Genomic DNA, 16792 nt, shown 5'->3' on the forward strand with positions numbered 1-16792 from the left:
TTATTTACCATAATGAGAAAATACCCAAAACAGGTTACTGAAGTAGATTCTCCCAATTGTGAACAATATTTTTTGATTATATATAAATCAAGATAGAAAGTATTTTCCAGAAGTTGTACAGACTGAACCACAGAAATAACATTTTTTTCAGATAAATGATCTGTGATCTTAGAGACTTAGTTTTTTAAAAAATAAATTTATTTAATTATTTATTTTTGGCCGCATTGGGTCTTCATTGCTGCGTGTGGGCTTTCTCTACTTGCAGTGAGTGGGGTCTACTCTTCATTGAGGTGTGCAGGCTTCTCATTGCGGTGGCTTCTCTTGTTGCGGAGCACGGGCTTTAGGCGCACAGGCTTCAGTAGTTGTGGCACACAGGCTCAGTGGTTGTGGCTCAAGGGCTCTAGAGTGCAAGCTCAGTAGTTGTGGCGCACGGGCTCCGCGGCATGTGGGATCTTCCTGGACCAGGGCTCGAACCCATGTCCCCTGCATTGGCAGGCAGGTTATTAACCACTGTGCCACCAGGGAAGCCCGAGACTGTTTTGAAGGTAGAGGAAGGGACAGGGAATAGGGAAAAATTCCTGGAGGAAGTGATTACCGCAGGCCTCTCACTGTTGTGGTCTCTCCCACTGTGAAGCACAGGCTCCGGACGCGCAGGTTCAGCGGCCATGGCTCACGGGCCCAGCCGCTCCGCGGCATGTGGGATCTTCCCGGACCGGGGCACGAACCCGTGTTCCCTGCATCGGCAGGCGGACTCTCAACCACTGCACCACCAGGGAAGCCTGAGGAAATGATTTTTAAGCTGAGACGTAAACATATGTAGGAGTTAGCTAGGTCTGTGGACCTCTAACACTCACACTTTTACTTTTTTTTTTTAGGCCGCACCTTGCGGCGTGTGGGATCTTAATTCCCCAACCAGGGATCAAGGATTGAAACCAAGCCCCCTGCCTTTGGAGCATGGAGTCTTAACCACTGATTGCCAAGGAAGTCTCCTACTTTTACTTTGGATCAAGTTTTTGTTTTGTTTCATTTTGGTGTTTGTTTTATTTTTTTGCTACAATATTTTATCTGAACAGAGACTAATGTCAGTTGAGGAGAAACAATATCAAGTTTGTTAATTAGGTTTCTGTTTAAGAATCTATCAGCAAAATAAATATTAAAAAAGGGAATCTATCATGAAATACTATGTTTATAATTTAGACTCTAAACCTTATTGTAAGTGTGTCCATATGCAAAAAATAAAGAACTGAGAGGTTCAAGATTTTTGAAAATAAACATTCTGTAAAATTTAGACATTAAACATTTTCACTATCAGATATATCTAATAAGAACCAAAGTAGTATTTTAAAATTGGCAAAAGAACAATACTTTTTCACTTCATAAGGGTTGTTGGGAAGATTTAAAGAGATAATAATATATGTGAAGTGCTTACTTACATGTAAGGAAGCCTGGCATAAGGAAGATAGTATAAGAAAGTAATGTTAATTTTAGCTTTTGGTTTCTATTTGGGGTTCTCTAGTAGTTTGAGAATAGGTTATTTTAAAAGCAGTGTTTTATTAAAATTACAATGTATACATTTTAATTTGTGGACAAAAATTACTAATTGTTTCAATAATTTTTTTTAAGCATACTTCACTGGGGTCTCATCAGAGGTCACACATTCAGAGTAGGCTGGGCTAGGAGTCTAGGACCTGGGTTTTGATTCCAGCCCTTACTCTTTCACTTTGAGTCCATCATTCAAAAAAGGGAGTTTTACTAGTTGCTCTATAAGGTGCTTTCTAGTCTGTATCAGTTTTGCTGAGACTGCAGTAGAAATGGATACAAGATCCAAATTAATGATTTGCTATCAGGTTTCATTTAGCAAAGTTAATATTTGGCCATCAAATACACATTTAATAGAAAATATTCTTTTATGAACCAGAGTGTTCATAGTCACTGTTTTCTTTCTTTCTTTTTAAATTAATTAATTAGTTTGTTTATTTATTTATTTATTTATTTTCTCTGTGCTGCATAGCTTGCTGGATCTTAGGTCCCCGGTCAGGGATTGAACCCAAACCTAGGCCCCCGGCAGTGAAAGTGCCGGAAAGGAATTCCCTGGCGGTCCCGTGGTTAGGACTCGGTGCTTTCACTGATGGGCCTGGGTTCAATTCCTGGTCAGGGAACTAAGATTCCGCAAGCCTCGGGAACAAGCAAACTGTGTGAAATGAGTTTGTTTGGGACGATTTAAAAAAACACAAAACAGTATTTTCAGAGCTTCAAAATTTACTTATTTTTCAATGACCATAAAAGGTATGTTAGAAATATATCTGAATGAAAAATGTTCTTTCCTTTTCCATATTTACTGATGTTCCTAAAAGTTTTATATATTTTCTCACTTAAGTTCTCTCCACATTCAAACCTATTTACAGAAGTGACAATGATGTCTCCTCTTACTCAAGAGTAAATCACAATAAGCATCCTACTGGGATTTATTGGGGTTCAAAAAGAGGAGATATAATCGCTTCACTTGAAAGTGATAAGGAGGGAATGAAATAATAGTGAGAAAGTAGCCCTGAGACCAGAGTAACGTTGGTTCCATGTTGTTTCATTTACAGTAATAACTCAAGGATGTACCAAGGGGCTGCAACCCTTTTAGCTTACCTTTGCTACTGTCAATTCACACTTTAGCCTTCATTTCCCCTTTCCCCTTCCCCAGCATACACATATAGAAGTTCTGCAGTGGCAACTTGTTGAATGTCTCTGGGGTATGCCTGTACCCTTAGTGTTTTGGGCATGTTGGCCTAAACTTCCTCAACTAGGAAACCTTGGGATAGGTGTATTGGTAGCTGGCTTCACTTGGGTTTAATCTGAGCATTCTGAGGTACAGAGTACACTAGAGAGTTAATAGACCTGAAATTTAATTCAAGTTTTGCTACCAATTAACAGTGCGACCTTAGGCGAGTCATTTTACCTTTCAGTCATTCATTCAGTTCATCTTACCTATTGATTAAAAACCAGTGTGCCAAGTACTGTTCTAGGTACTGGGGATACACAGTTCCTACTCTCAAATTGCTTACCTTCTAGTGGTAGTGATGGTGGAAGTGGTGAGACAGACAATAAATACATAAAATAAATACGCAGAACTTGTGAGAACAATGAAGGAAAGACAACAGTAATATAGTAGAGTGATGAGGTGGGTGGTGGTGGTGTGCTTCTTGAGATAGGGTATCTGGGATTTTTCTAGGCAACTGAAAAATCAAGGTGTTGAACTGGATGCTAAGAGTATCTTGCAGTTTGATAGACATGTATTTTCTTCTTTTCACTATTACTTATGTTCTAGGAAGGCCCACCAATTCCTCTATTATGGAAATGAATGCAAATATGCTTAAATCAAGCACCGCATCAATTTTATATTGCCTGATTTTTGAAATAATCCATTTAAGAAGCAATGACTAAATATTTTACTGTTATTGGGGGAAGTTGCTGCTCGTCATTAAAGAAAAAAAAAGACCCCTAACTTAATTTAAAAAAAGAAAAAAAGGCAAACTGAGGTGCCAGGTTGTAATTCTGTGCTCAGACGTGCTCAGGGCCCAGGGCGCAGAAAGAAAACCTCGGCTTTGCTCGGTTCAGGGGCTCCTGCGCCCCCGGGGTCCCCCGGGGGCTCAGAGCAGCACGGTGGCAATACCTGACAGAGGCTGGGAAGGCTCCGAGCCTCAGAGCCCAGGGAGGAGGAGCCACGGGCGGGGCCGACTGGAAGCAGCCACCTCAGCGAAGAGACAGGATTTCCGCGGGGTAAGTGCCGGTGTCGCCCGGAAGAAAGGGCTCCTGCTGCAGATGTCTCGTGATTACTTCGGAAGCCTTGCTTCGCCGGTTGAAACTGCAGAGATAAAGAAAGATGAGCGAAATATGGCTACGGAGGGCCCTGCCGTGCGTCGAGTCCAGGTGGCAGAACATCCCAGGTGGGGGAGAGGAGATGCCGCGCTTTGGGATCGCTTGGGTTGGATAGATGTAGATGGTGTCAGGCCTTTTGGCCCTTCACTGAGGCGCAGCTTTTGCCCCCGGGAGCAGACAGAATCTTTGGGATATTATAAGGCTACTTGGCTGGACTTGCAAGAAGACCGCGCCGCAAACACTGTTCAACCTTGTGTGTCTTGCTTCATCCATGCAGATCCTTCTTTTACCTTTTTCTTGCAGAAGGGTGGGACACTCTGCTGGGCTTTAGCAGGAAAACCCAAATTAGCTTTGAATCTCTTCTTTGTTTTGCCTGCTAGCTGATAGTGCTTTTTAAAGTCTCCTTTCTAAAATATTCATTGAAAACAATCAAATACGCTAAAACAAAAATAAACAGAAAACGACCCCCCCCAAACCAAAAAACCCCTTTAGCCTCTGCATCCTTTTAAACAAATCATGTAATCTATGCCTTGTCACTTAGGGAATTAATCTGCTGCCAGTACCTAGCTACGGAATAACTAACAGCTTAAGTGATACCAAGTGGAGGATATTTTCATTTGAGGGCATCTTGCAAATACTTCGTGGAAGTACTTCTTTCTGACATAGGACAGAAATCTCATAGAATGAAGCCTCCACCTGCGGTGTATTAGCCCTATAGCTTTTCTAAGGTTGGCTTTGCTCCCTCTTTGCTGGTTCTAAGTTTTTTTCCCTGTTAACTTTTTTCTCTAAAATTGTCCTAAAGTTCTTCCTACTTCCTGGTTTATGACTGTCACGCGACAGTCGACAATATTACAGCTTACTGAAACTTGCGAATGCTTTTTCACCCTTGAGCCAGCAAACAGTGGGTCTTTAGTTACCAGAAAGAAATGTAATTTTTGATTATGGAGACCAACACGGCCTTAGACTACTCATGAATGTCATATATTGTTTCCATTTTATGCCATTTTATTCATAATGCTCAATATTTCTGTAGTTACCCTGTGAGAAGGGGGATGATGGCAACATGTACTAAAAGTGAAGAATTGTTTACTTAATTTCCTTAGAGTTGTTTCTTTCCTTTAAGGACCTTTACAGTATTTATTCCTGCAACAAATATTTATTGTTAATATTTAGTGTTCTGTGCTAGCTACAGAAGAGCTCATATAATAGGTAAGTGTGCACTTTGCCATTTCCTTTTTTTTCACTTAATACAGTTATTAACTTCAAGCAATGTTTCAGCCACTTATTCATTTTATCAGGGGTGAGTTCAGTTAAATCTAGATAGTATATCTATAAACCCACCTTACTTGTCAGATGCTGCAATATGCTGAAAGGGAAAAAAAATGCATGAGGGCCCCAAGATCAGACTGTCTTTTTTGGAACTCCTGCTCTTTCTGCAGGGTGCTGTCGACTGAAAAAAATACACAACGTGAGAGTTGTTAGTTAAGTTTTATTTGGAGGACTTCCCTGGTGGCTCAATGGTTAAGAATCTGCCTGCCAATGCAGGGGACATAGGTTCAATCCCTGGTCCAGGAAGATCCCACATGCTGCAGAGCAGCTAAGCCCGTGTGCCATGACTACTGAGCCTGAGCTCTAGAGTCTGCGAGCCACAACTACTGAGCCGATGCGCTGCAACTGCTGAAGCCCATGTGCTCTAGGGCCCACGTGCTGCAACTACTGAGCCCACATGCTGCAACTACTGAAGCCTGCATGCCTAGAGCTTGTGCTCCACAACAGGAGAAGCCACCGCAATGAGAACCCCGTGCACCACAACAAAGAGTAACCCCCGCTCACCACAACTGGAGAAAGCCCACGTGCAGCAACAAAGACCCAATGCAGCCAAACAAACAAATAATAACTAAATAAATAATTTTAAAAGACATAATATTAAAAAAAGTTTTATTTGGGGCAAAATGAGGACTATAGCCTGGGAAGCAGCATTTCAGATCGCTCTGAGAAACTGCTCTGAAGAGGTAGGGGGGAATATCTGTATATATGTGATTTTGGTGAAGGGGGATACATGCAGTCAAGCACACATTTTTTCAGAAGGTTGCTGATAGTCACAAGGAGCAGATGTCACCATGAAGGATTTTAGTGCTTTTCTAGATATGAGGAGATGCAAGAATTGGGCTCTTAAAATCTTCTGATAATATCTAACTATCTGAAGGCCTGTTCTGCTGGTTTTTCCCAGAGCACAGAGTGCCTCATTCCTGATCTACACCCTGAACTCCTTTCAGGATGTGTTGAAGGTCAGCAGTCACAGCAGCTTGTGATTTAATCCTTGTAGAGGTAGCTGGCAAGTGCCAATTTTTAGTTGGCAATGCCTCTTCAGCTTCACAGGACACATGACCCTCTGAGTAAAGGGACTAGTCAACCATGTTATATATCTTATTTAGTAAACAATTTCTTTTTCATTCATTTTAAAAAATCAAATAGAAATAGAAACTCTAATTTTTTTTCTGCGTCCCAATCTTGCTTGCACCCTGTACTGTAAGACTACTTCAGATTCCACTGTTCTTTCTTTGCATTCTTGGCAACCTTTGCATTCTTAGCATTTCTTTGCATTTAGAACCACTGTTCTAAATTTCTTTGCATTCTGTTCCTTCTCTTTGGGATTAAGTTTTAAACTATTGGATTATTATTATTATTTTTTCGGTAACAGCTTTATTAATATATAATTCACATACCATACAGCTTACTTGTTTAGATTTTACAATTAAATGTTTTTTGGTATATTCACAGGATTATGCAACCATCACCATAATCAAAGTTAGAACATTTTCATCACCGCCCCCACATCAAAGAACCCAGCATCCCTTAAGCTATCACCTCCCCAATCCCCCGAAAACCCTCTGTAGATTTGCTTATTCTGGACATTTAAAATAAATGGAATCATATAATATATATTTTTTGTGACTGTCTTCTTTCACTTAATATAATGTTTTCAAGGTTCATCCATGTTGTAACATGTTATCAGTATTCATTCCTTTTTATGGTTGAATAATATTCCACTGTATTGATATACTACATTTTGTTTATCCATTCATCAATTGATAGGCATTTGGGTCATTTCCACCTTTTGGCTCTATGACTAATGGTGCTGTATAAACACATTCTTAATATGAAAGATTTGGATTATTTAAAAATGTATTCAGTAAAGCCTGAGAATTGCACAGTTCTTTTTCTCATAATCTGATTCTTGTCCTGTGCTGCCAATTCTCACTTCCCCTCTTAGAAGTTTGGTTCCTTTTGTATCCTTGTAATATCATTGTATTCTTTTTTTTTTTTTTTTTTCCTCTTTTGCGGTACGCGGGCCTCTCACTGTTGCGGCCTCTCCCGTTGCAGAGAACAGGCTCCGGACGCGCAGGCTCACGGGCCCAGCCGCTCCGTGGCATGTGGGATCTTCCTGGACCGGGGCACGAACCCGTGTCCCCTACATCGGCAGGCGGACTCTCAACCACTGCGCCACCAGGGAAGCCCGATATCATTGTATTCTTTTGGTGTCATTGTATCTTTATAATACCATTGTTAACATTTTTTTGTGTGTGGGTTCTTAGTTCCCCGACCAGGGATGGAACCTGTGCCCCCTGCATTGGGAGCACAGAGTCTTAATCACTGAACCACTAGGGAAGTCCCATTGTTAACATTTTTTAATAAAAGTTGTATAATATTCATATAAGTGGAATCATATTTGGTTTTCTGTAATTTACTTTTTTTCACTTAATAATATTTCTTAGGGATTCTGGTATATCACTCCATACAGATATATTTCACTTTTTAAGGGCTGAGAGTATTTAATAGTATGAATATCATTATTTAACCACTCAATTATTAGAGTGTACATTTAAGTTGCCAATTTTTTACTCACAAACAATGCTGCAGTAAAAATCTTTATACATTTATCCTTGAACATTTTTTATGTTTCTTTAAGCTTGTTCATGAAAATGGAATCTATATCAAAGGTAATGCACATTTAAAATTTTTGATAGTTTCAAAAAATAAAAATATAATTTTAATAGTTGCTGCCAAATGGCCCTGAAAAAAAAAAGATGTTGATTGTTTATTTCTTGTTAGCTTTTAGGAACTCTTTATGTATGTATTTTTTGTATGAATGTATATATTTTTCGATAAACTCATTTGTTGTTTTATGTATATTATATATATTATTCCCAGTTTAGCAATTTTCTTTTGACTTTATGATGTTTTTTGTTGTATAGACAGTTTGTTTTTATATATATATATATATATATATATATATATATATATATATTCTTTTTTTTTTTTTTTGCGGTACGCCGGCCTCTCACTGTTGTGGCTTCTCCCGTTGCGGAGCACAGGCTCCGGACGCACAGGCTCAGCGGCCATGGCTCACGGGCCTAGCCGCTCCACGGCATGTGGGATCTTCCCGGACCGGGGCATGAACCCGTGTACCCTGCATCGGCCGGTGGACTCTCAACCACTGTGCCACCAGGGAGGCCCTAGACAGTTTATATTTTATGTAGTATGTTACAGTGTTGAATGATAGCAACCTTGTCTTGATTCTGATATTAATGGGAAAACTTCTAACATTTTTGTCATCGAATATGGTGTTTGTTATTTCTGGCAAGTATCCTTTATTAAATTAAGGACATTTTCCTCTAGCATGTTAAGAGATTTTTTTTAATTTCAAATTTTATTAAAAAATCAGGAATGGCTATTTAATATACACATATATATGCATATTTTGAGAGGATCATGGAGTTATAGAGTTTTCCCTTTTATTCTGTTAGAATAGTGCATTTAATCAACATATTTCCTGGTATTCTCTTTATGTTCCTGGAATAAGCTCTGGTCACATATATTATAAAATAATGTATGTTGGATTAAATTTGCCAATATTTTATTTAGAGTTTTTGTACCTATTTTCACAAGTGAGAGTAGCCTATAGTTTGCTTTTGGGGACTATTTTTTTTAAATTTATTTATTTTTATTTATTTACTTATTTTTGGCTGTGTTGGGTCTTCACTGCTGCACGTGGGCTTTCTCTAGTTGCAGCAAATGTGGGCTACTCTTCGTTGCGGTGCACGGGCTTCTTATTGTGGTGGCTTCTTGTTGCAGAGTACGGGCTCCAGCGTGTGGGCTTCAGTAGTTGCGGCATGTGGGCTCAGTAGTTGTGGCTCGTGAGCTGTAGAACACAGGCTCAGTAGTTGTGGCACATGGGCTTAGTTGCTCTGCAGCATGTGGGATCTTCCAGATCAGGGCTCGAACCTGTGTCCCCTGCACTGGCAGATGGATTCTTAACCACTGTGCCATCAGGGAAGCCCTTGGGAGCTATTCTTGTTATGTGTTAGCATCTGGCTTATACTATTCCCAAAATGAGATGGGAAGGCTTTCCACAGCTTCTATTGTTAGAACCATTTATGAAAAAAAAAATCATTGTTTTTAAGGTCTTACAGAAGTAACTCATAATATTTTCTGGGCCTTGTTAAGGGGATTATTTCCAACAATATTTTATGTTTCTTTTTTCTGTTTTTCTGTCCTGTCAAAATCGATGGGGGAGGAGGAATTTTAATCCCTCAGTGGACAGTGGGAGCTTACTTTGTGGGCTCCTGTGTCCTTCTGACATGTTACTGTCATTGTTTGAGCACTTCTTTACTTTCTGGCATAGCAGTATATTCCAGGATTGTATTAAACCCTCTCTGCTCCAGCTCTGGCATTATTTCTGCAAAGAGTTCTGATTTCTTTTTGAAACCAAGATCTGAGCACTAGGGATGCTCATTGCTACTGGGATGTTAATGCTTCTAGGCCATCTCAACGTTTCACTTTGCATATTTCTTTTTTTTTTTCGGTACGCGGGCCTCTCACTGTTGTGGCCTCTCCCGTTGTGGAGCACAGGCTCCAGACGCGCAGGCTCAGCAGCCATGGCTCACGGGCCCAGCCGCTCCACAGCATGTGGGATCTTCCCGGACCGGGGCACAAACCCGTGTCCCCTACATCGGCAGGCGGACTCTCAACCGCTGCGCCACCCGGGAAGCCCTGCATATTTCTTATGACAAAATATTTCTGGAAATCACTTGAGAAAAATTTCTAGAAACTATATTCTTTTTTAATAGTTTCATATTACTTCATTTTGTAAATAGTCCGTACCTTATTCAAACATTCTCCTATGTAAGAGTGTTTAGGTTGTTTCTAGTGTTTTGCAATTGCAAACAATTCTGCAATGAATAATCTCATGAATATGTATTTTCATATTGCTGGAGAATACCTTCAGGGTAAATTCTTAGACATAGGATTGTTGGGTAAAAATTAGTGCCAATGGGGGCTTCCCAAGTGGTGCAGTGGTTCAGAATCCGCCTGCCAATGCAGGGGACATGGGTTCGAGCCCTAGTCTGGGAAGATCCCACATGCTGCGGAGCAACTAAGCCCGTGCACCACAACTACCGAGCCTGCGAGCCACAACTACTGAGCCTATGCACCACGACTACTGAAGCCTGTGAGCCTAGAGCCCATGCTCCGCAATGAGAGAAGCCACTGCAATGAGAAGCCCACACACAGCAACGAAGAGTAGCCCTCGCTCACCACAACTAGAGAAAGCCCATGCACAGCAGCGAAGACCCAACACAGCCAAAAATAAATAAATAAAATAAATTTATAAAAAAAAATCAGTGCCAATGTATTTTTGTTAGATATTGTCCAATTCCCCTCCAAATGTGTTGTACCAATTTGCATTCCCAACCCAATGTAGAAAAGTGCCTGTTTCCACAGAACCTCACCAACAGAATGTGTTGTTACTTTTTAATTTTCACAATTCTTATAGTATCTTGGTGTAGTTTTAATTTGCATTTCTCTAATTTCATGTGTTTAAGGTCCATTTATGAACTACTCTTAGTATGGATTTTCTGTTCATATCTTTTGCACATTTTTCTATCCAGTTTTTGGTCATTTTTCACTCAGTTTTTGAGTTTTTTAAGTTGAAGTACTGTTGATTTACAATATTATATGAGTTTCAGGTGTACAACATAGCGATTCAATGTTTTTATAGATTATATTCCATTTAAAGTTACTACAAAATAATGGCTATATTTCCCTGTGCTGTACAATATATCCTTGTTGCTTATCTATTTTATACTTAGTAGTCTGTATCTCTTAATCCCATAGCTCTATCTTGCCCTCCCCTTTCCCCACTGGTAACCAGTCATTTGTTCTCTATATCTGTGAGTCTGTTTCTGTTTTGTTATATATATTCGTTTGTTTTACTTTTTAGATTCCACATGTAAGTGAAAGTATTTGTCTTTCTCTGACTTATTTCACTAAGCATAACATTCTCTAGGTCTATCCACATTGTTGCAAATGGCAGATTTCCGTTCTTTTTCTGGCTGAGTAGTCTGTTGTGTGTGTATGTATGTTTGTGTGTATGTATATATATATATATATATATATATCACAGCATCTTTATCCATCATATTCATCAGTTGATGGACCCTTAGGTTGCTCCCATATCTTGGCTATTGTAAATAATGCTGCTATGAAAGTAGGTTATCTTTTCATTTTATTGATGGTTTCTTTTGCTGTGCCAAAGCATTGAAGTTTAATTAGGTTCTGTTTGGTTTTTTTTTGCTTTTATTTCTTTTGCCTTAGGAAACAGATTCAAAACAATATTGCTACAATTTATGTCAGAATGTTCTGCCTGTGTTCTGTTCTAGGAGTGTTACAGTTTCAGAGTTTTTTTTTTAATATAAAGAATATGTCTGTAACATGTAAATATTTTCTCTTAGTTTGCTAGTTTTCTTTTGACTTTGATTATAAAATTTTCTGCCATGTGTTTTAAAAAATCTTTATATAGTCAAATTTGTCAAGTTAAAAAAATTGCCTCAGAAGTTTGAGTCATAGTTAGAAAACCTCTCCCCTATGTTGAGTTATACTGAAATTCATTTGTTTTCTTCTAGTGCCTGATCCATTTGGAGTTTATTCTTGTGTAAGAGATGGTCCTAATTTTATCTTTCCCAAAAGTTTAAGCACTTTTACTACCACTGTTTATTAAAAAGTTCATCTTTGCGTTGTGATTTGAGATGCCACTTTCCTCATATACTAAGTTTCTGTATGTACTTGTATCTATTTCTGAACCTTTTATTCTACTGAAGTCTGCTTATCTATATATGTGCTGGTACCTCACTGTTGTCATTACAGAGGCTTTATAGTATGTTTTAATGTTTGGTAGGGTTACTCCGTCCTCACAGTTGTTCTTTTTTAATGTTTTCCCCACTATTCCTGCATATTTGTTTTCCACATGATTTTTTGTATCAACTTGTCTACCTCTGTAAGAAAACCTTGTTGGTATTTTTTGGGAGGGAATTTAATTTAATTAATTTAATTTATAAATTAACTTGAGAATAACTATCCTTATGATGTTGGGTCATCTTATCCAAGAACAAAGGATGTCTTTCCATTTCTTTGAGTCTATTCTATGTCTTTCAAGAGTGTTTAAAGCTTTACTTAAATAAATTTTGCACATTTCTTGTTAAATTTATTCCTAAACGTTTAGTCTTTTCTTGTTGCTATGAACAAGGTTTGCTCTACCATTATAGCCCTAATTGGTCATTGATTTTGCACATGAAGGGTATTCATGTTTGAGTATTCATTTTATATCCTGCTATATTTGTGAATTCTTTATTATTTAAGTTGGTTTTATTTATTTATTTTAAAGAACGTGAAAATCAATTTCCAGCAGTATCATGGATGAACTTTTATTTTTATTAAAAAAATTTTATTTATGTATTTATTTTATTTTTGGCTGCATTGGGTCTTTGTTGCTGCGCACGGCTTTCTCTAGTTGTAGTGAGTGGGGGCTATCCTATGTTGCGGTGCGTGGGCTTCTCATTGTGGTGGCTTCTCTTGTAGCAGAGCATGGGCTCTAGGCACGCGGGCTTCAGTAGTTGTGGCACGCGGGCTCAGTAGTTGTAGCTCACAGGCTCTAGAGCGCAGGCTCAGTAGTTGTGGCACACCAGCTTAGTTGCTCCATGGCATGTGGGATCTTCCTGGACTAGGGATTGAACCCATGTCCCCTGCATTGCCAGGCGGATTCTTAACCACTGTGCCACCAGGGAAGTCCCTAAGTTGGTTTTATAATTGATTCTCTGGGTCTCTCTAGGCATCCTACTATATTATCTCCAAGTAGAGATAGTTTTACTTCTTTTTTGATTCTTGATTTCTCTTGTCTAATTGTATTGGCTGATACCTCCAGTATTGTGTGGATTAGATGTGGAGATAGTAGAACTTTTTGTCTTGTTTTTGATCTTAGCGGAAATGTCTCTAGAATTTCCTCATTAATTAGGTTTGGATTTAAGACTGAGATATATGTAATCATGTTAAGAAAAACACCTTTGGGAATAAATTTTATTGGGAGCTTTTTAACACCTATGGAAGTAGTCCTATAATTTTTTTCTCCTTAGATTTATTATGATATATTATTTTAACAGATTATCTTAATATTTTCAACTTTTCATTCCTGGAGTTAATGCCACTTAATATGAATTATTTTCTTAATATGGTGTTGCCTTATGTTTACTAATATTTTATTAAGTACTTTTGCATTAATATTCAAGAGTGACATTAGTCTGTAGTTGTATTTTCTTGGACTATCTTTATCTGGTTTAGGTATCAATGTTACACTTGCTTCATAACAAGAATTAGACCACTTTTCTTTATTTTTCAATGCTCTGGAACAACTCATAGAGTATATGGGCTATCTGATGTTCATGCTTGGGTAGAACTCGCTTGTAAAAGATCTGGGCTTAATCCATATGTGTGAGGTGGTTCTTTGATGACTTTATTTCTTCTATGGAAATGGATCTGTTTTTATAAATTGTATTTCCTTAGGAAATTATCCATTTCTTTAGGATTTCTGTTGTGGCCATACCACAGAAACAGGATGGATTCCCACCCAAAAATTTGGTTTGGATGTTGAGACTGATAATACCACATGAACAAGAGGGTATGAAAAATTTATTACTCACATAATGAGGCTTTCTGAGGAGGGCAGAGCAGGCCACCCAAGCTGGCCAAAAATGGCTTGAGAGAGCAAGGAAAGGAGACTAGCTTGAGGTTTTTGTAGTGGTTAGGAGATGGAACTGGTGTGCTATGGTTTGGTTGGTGACAAAAGAGAGAGCACCTGGGCTTTTTTATCCACTTCCTTGATATGAGGCAGAAGGGGAAAGAGGGAGAGTTGAAGCTCAAAAGCTGTAAGTAAACATCAAAAAATGGAGTCAGTTTCTTTATTACAGTTTAAATTTATTTGGATAGAGGTCTACAAAATAGTCTCTTATGACTTTTAAAATTTCTTTTGTTTAATGTTATCTCATCCTTGTTATTTCTTATTTTGTTTATTTATGCTTTATCAACCCCCATTTTCTTAATTCATTGGCTAGTGGCTTGTCTATTTTGTTAATTTTTCTCCTAAAAACCCAGGGTTTAATTTGTTAACCAGGTCTACTGTTTTTCTACTCCCCATATCATTACTTTCTACTTTTGTCTTTTTGAGTGTTTCCTTACACTTTCTTTTATTGATGTGACTGATATATTTGATTTCAATTTAGTCATTTTATTTTTTAATTATGTGTTATAATATAGTTTCTGTGTTTATTTACTGGTTTATCTATCTGTTTTTGAAATGTCTTTGGTAGTTAGGAAGATTGATATTTTTGTTCTGTTGGTTACTTTTGTATTTATATATCTTTTTAATGCCCTGAAAAAGCAGGGGACTTTTCTTACTTAACCTTTTACTATCTGCTTTGGCAGTTTATTTTTTTCATTGAAAAACATGAACCTTTTAAATAATTCTGTCTAGAATCTGATGGACAAATAACCTAAGTTGTTTCAACCCTCTCAATAAAATGGAAGATACAAGGCAAAGAGCATGAAGATTTATCAATAGCATCATAAAAATCACCCTAGTGCTCTAATAGCGCTTCCAGTCCTGATGTAAACTAAACATTTAATTACCTACCATCTTTCATTGCTTCTAGTGGATTCTTATTCATATGCTGCAGAGTAGAAACAGTACTGAACCAAGGAATCAGGAGCTTATAATAACTGTCATTTACTGAACAAGTACTTCATGCCAGCCCTAGGCTAGACACTGTTCCTACAATACCTTATTTAATCTTCCAAATAACTCAATTCATATTTCCACCCCATATAAAGGTGAATGAGGTTAAGGAATTTCATCACATGGTCGAGAAGGGGTTTGAGCCCAGGTCTACCTGACTACACAGGTCACAGTCTCCCTGGGGTACTTTTTTTCTAGGAGTTTAATAATACTTTTTCATATGCCTGTGTGTAATAACTTAAAAAAAATTGTTGCTTTGTCATGCTTAATGGTATCCTTTAAGTTTTTGATTGCCTATGTAGCAATCAATGAGTTTATTTTCATCTTTTCTTCTTTTACACCTCTCATTTTTAAATGGATGTACTTTTTCTTTCTAGTGGTGGTTTTAGATTAATCTTAGTTTGCTCTTTTCACTCAGTTTCTTTTTCCAGTGGATCGCAGTGTTTTGCCTCTTTCTTTCTTTCACTTAAAGTTTATGCATTCTCTTCTACTTATAATAAAGGTACAGTTGTCTAGTTATAATAAAGAAATAAAAATATCACTTGTTTGTTCTTGTTCTAAATTGTTTTGCAGGATATATGGGGAAAATCAGATTTAGGCAGCGATCATTATGCACATCTACTTGGGAGTCCAGTAAATCTATCTTGAATGATGTGCTAGAGATATCCATTATTATCTCCCTCTCCACATCTTCTGTTGTCATCCACAACTTCTGCTGAAGGAGTGGACCCAGGTGATCATATCTGTAACTAAAGCAAGTGACCTTGTTTATATCAAATAGCTTTTCCTTTTTGGCCAAAAGTAATTGGACCAGGATGGATACAGGACCTATATACTGCCAACCAGATTATCTGTTTGAGAATTTGAATTAGGGACACAGAGACTTAATCAGAAAGTATAGGACATTGAAGCTGTTGAATCTTCTAGACTTGAGGCCACAGTGTCATGGAAACTGAAGGGATAGAAGAGCTAAAACTCAGAGGCTCACAAAGGCAACTGGAATGTGAAGAGCATTGAGCAGAGGGAAATGGTGATGGTGTTTTTGGAGGGATGAAAGAATGCGACAGGAAGGAGAGAGCCAAACACACAATTTAAATAGAGTTTTTGGGAGCAGAGCATGACCGCTGCACTGGTGTGTCGAGGGGGAGAGACAGCCACTGAGGAAAAAAAAAAAAAGAATGGTTCATCTGACCTAGAGCATGGACATGCCTACAATCCAATTTTGAGCATGCAGAAACGGACAACAGTCTGAAATAGTGAAGCAATGGGAAGGAAGATATCTGGATCCTTGAATGACCATCTGGAGTGGAGCTACCCTGCCAACTAAGACTCTTCATGTTTGTATGACAAATACAAGATGTTAGCATCTGCCTGGATGTAGAATGCTGATGAAGAAAATTCCACTATAACATCAGCTCTGGCTTCCTGGAGAGCTCAAGGTAACGGAGTAGAAGGATGTTAGCTCACCCCTTCTTACAGGAACACCAAAATCACAACTAACTGCTGAACAACTATTGACAAAAAAATAGTGGAACCTACCAAAAAAGATACCCTACATCCAAAGACAAAGAAGCCATAACGAGATGATAGAAGGGGCACAATTGCAATAAAATCTAATCCCATAACTGCTGGTTGGGTGACCCACAAACTGGGAAATAATTATACCACAGAAATTCTCCCACAGGAGTGAAAGTTCTGAGCCCCACATCAGGCTTCTCAGTGTGGGGTTCCGGCAATGGGAGAAGAAGCCCCCAGAGAATCTGGCTTTGAAGGCCAGAAGGGTTTGATCACAGGAATTCCACA

The 16792-nt window shown here is 38.4% G+C and overlaps 1 protein-coding gene across 6 annotated transcripts in view; it reads left to right on the forward strand.

Moving 5' to 3' along the window:
- GALK2 (galactokinase 2) overlaps positions 1–16792 on the forward strand; it is a 139251-nt gene that overhangs the window by 7129 nt on the left and 115330 nt on the right. Inside the window, exon 1 of one of the 6 annotated variants that reach the window (XM_067746490.1) lies at positions 3728–3935. The exons of the other annotated variants lie outside the window; for them this stretch is intronic. Within the exon in view, the coding sequence (XP_067602591.1) occupies positions 3811–3935 (125 nt within the window). The 5' untranslated portion in view covers positions 3728–3810. Of the gene's footprint in view, positions 1–3727; positions 3936–16792 lie in introns of those variants that run through there. 6 annotated transcript variants of the gene reach the window in all.

The sequence above is a fragment of the Pseudorca crassidens genome, chromosome 1 (genome assembly GCF_039906515.1).
Source record: "Pseudorca crassidens isolate mPseCra1 chromosome 1, mPseCra1.hap1, whole genome shotgun sequence".
Classification (NCBI taxonomy): domain Eukaryota; kingdom Metazoa; phylum Chordata; class Mammalia; order Artiodactyla; family Delphinidae; genus Pseudorca; species Pseudorca crassidens.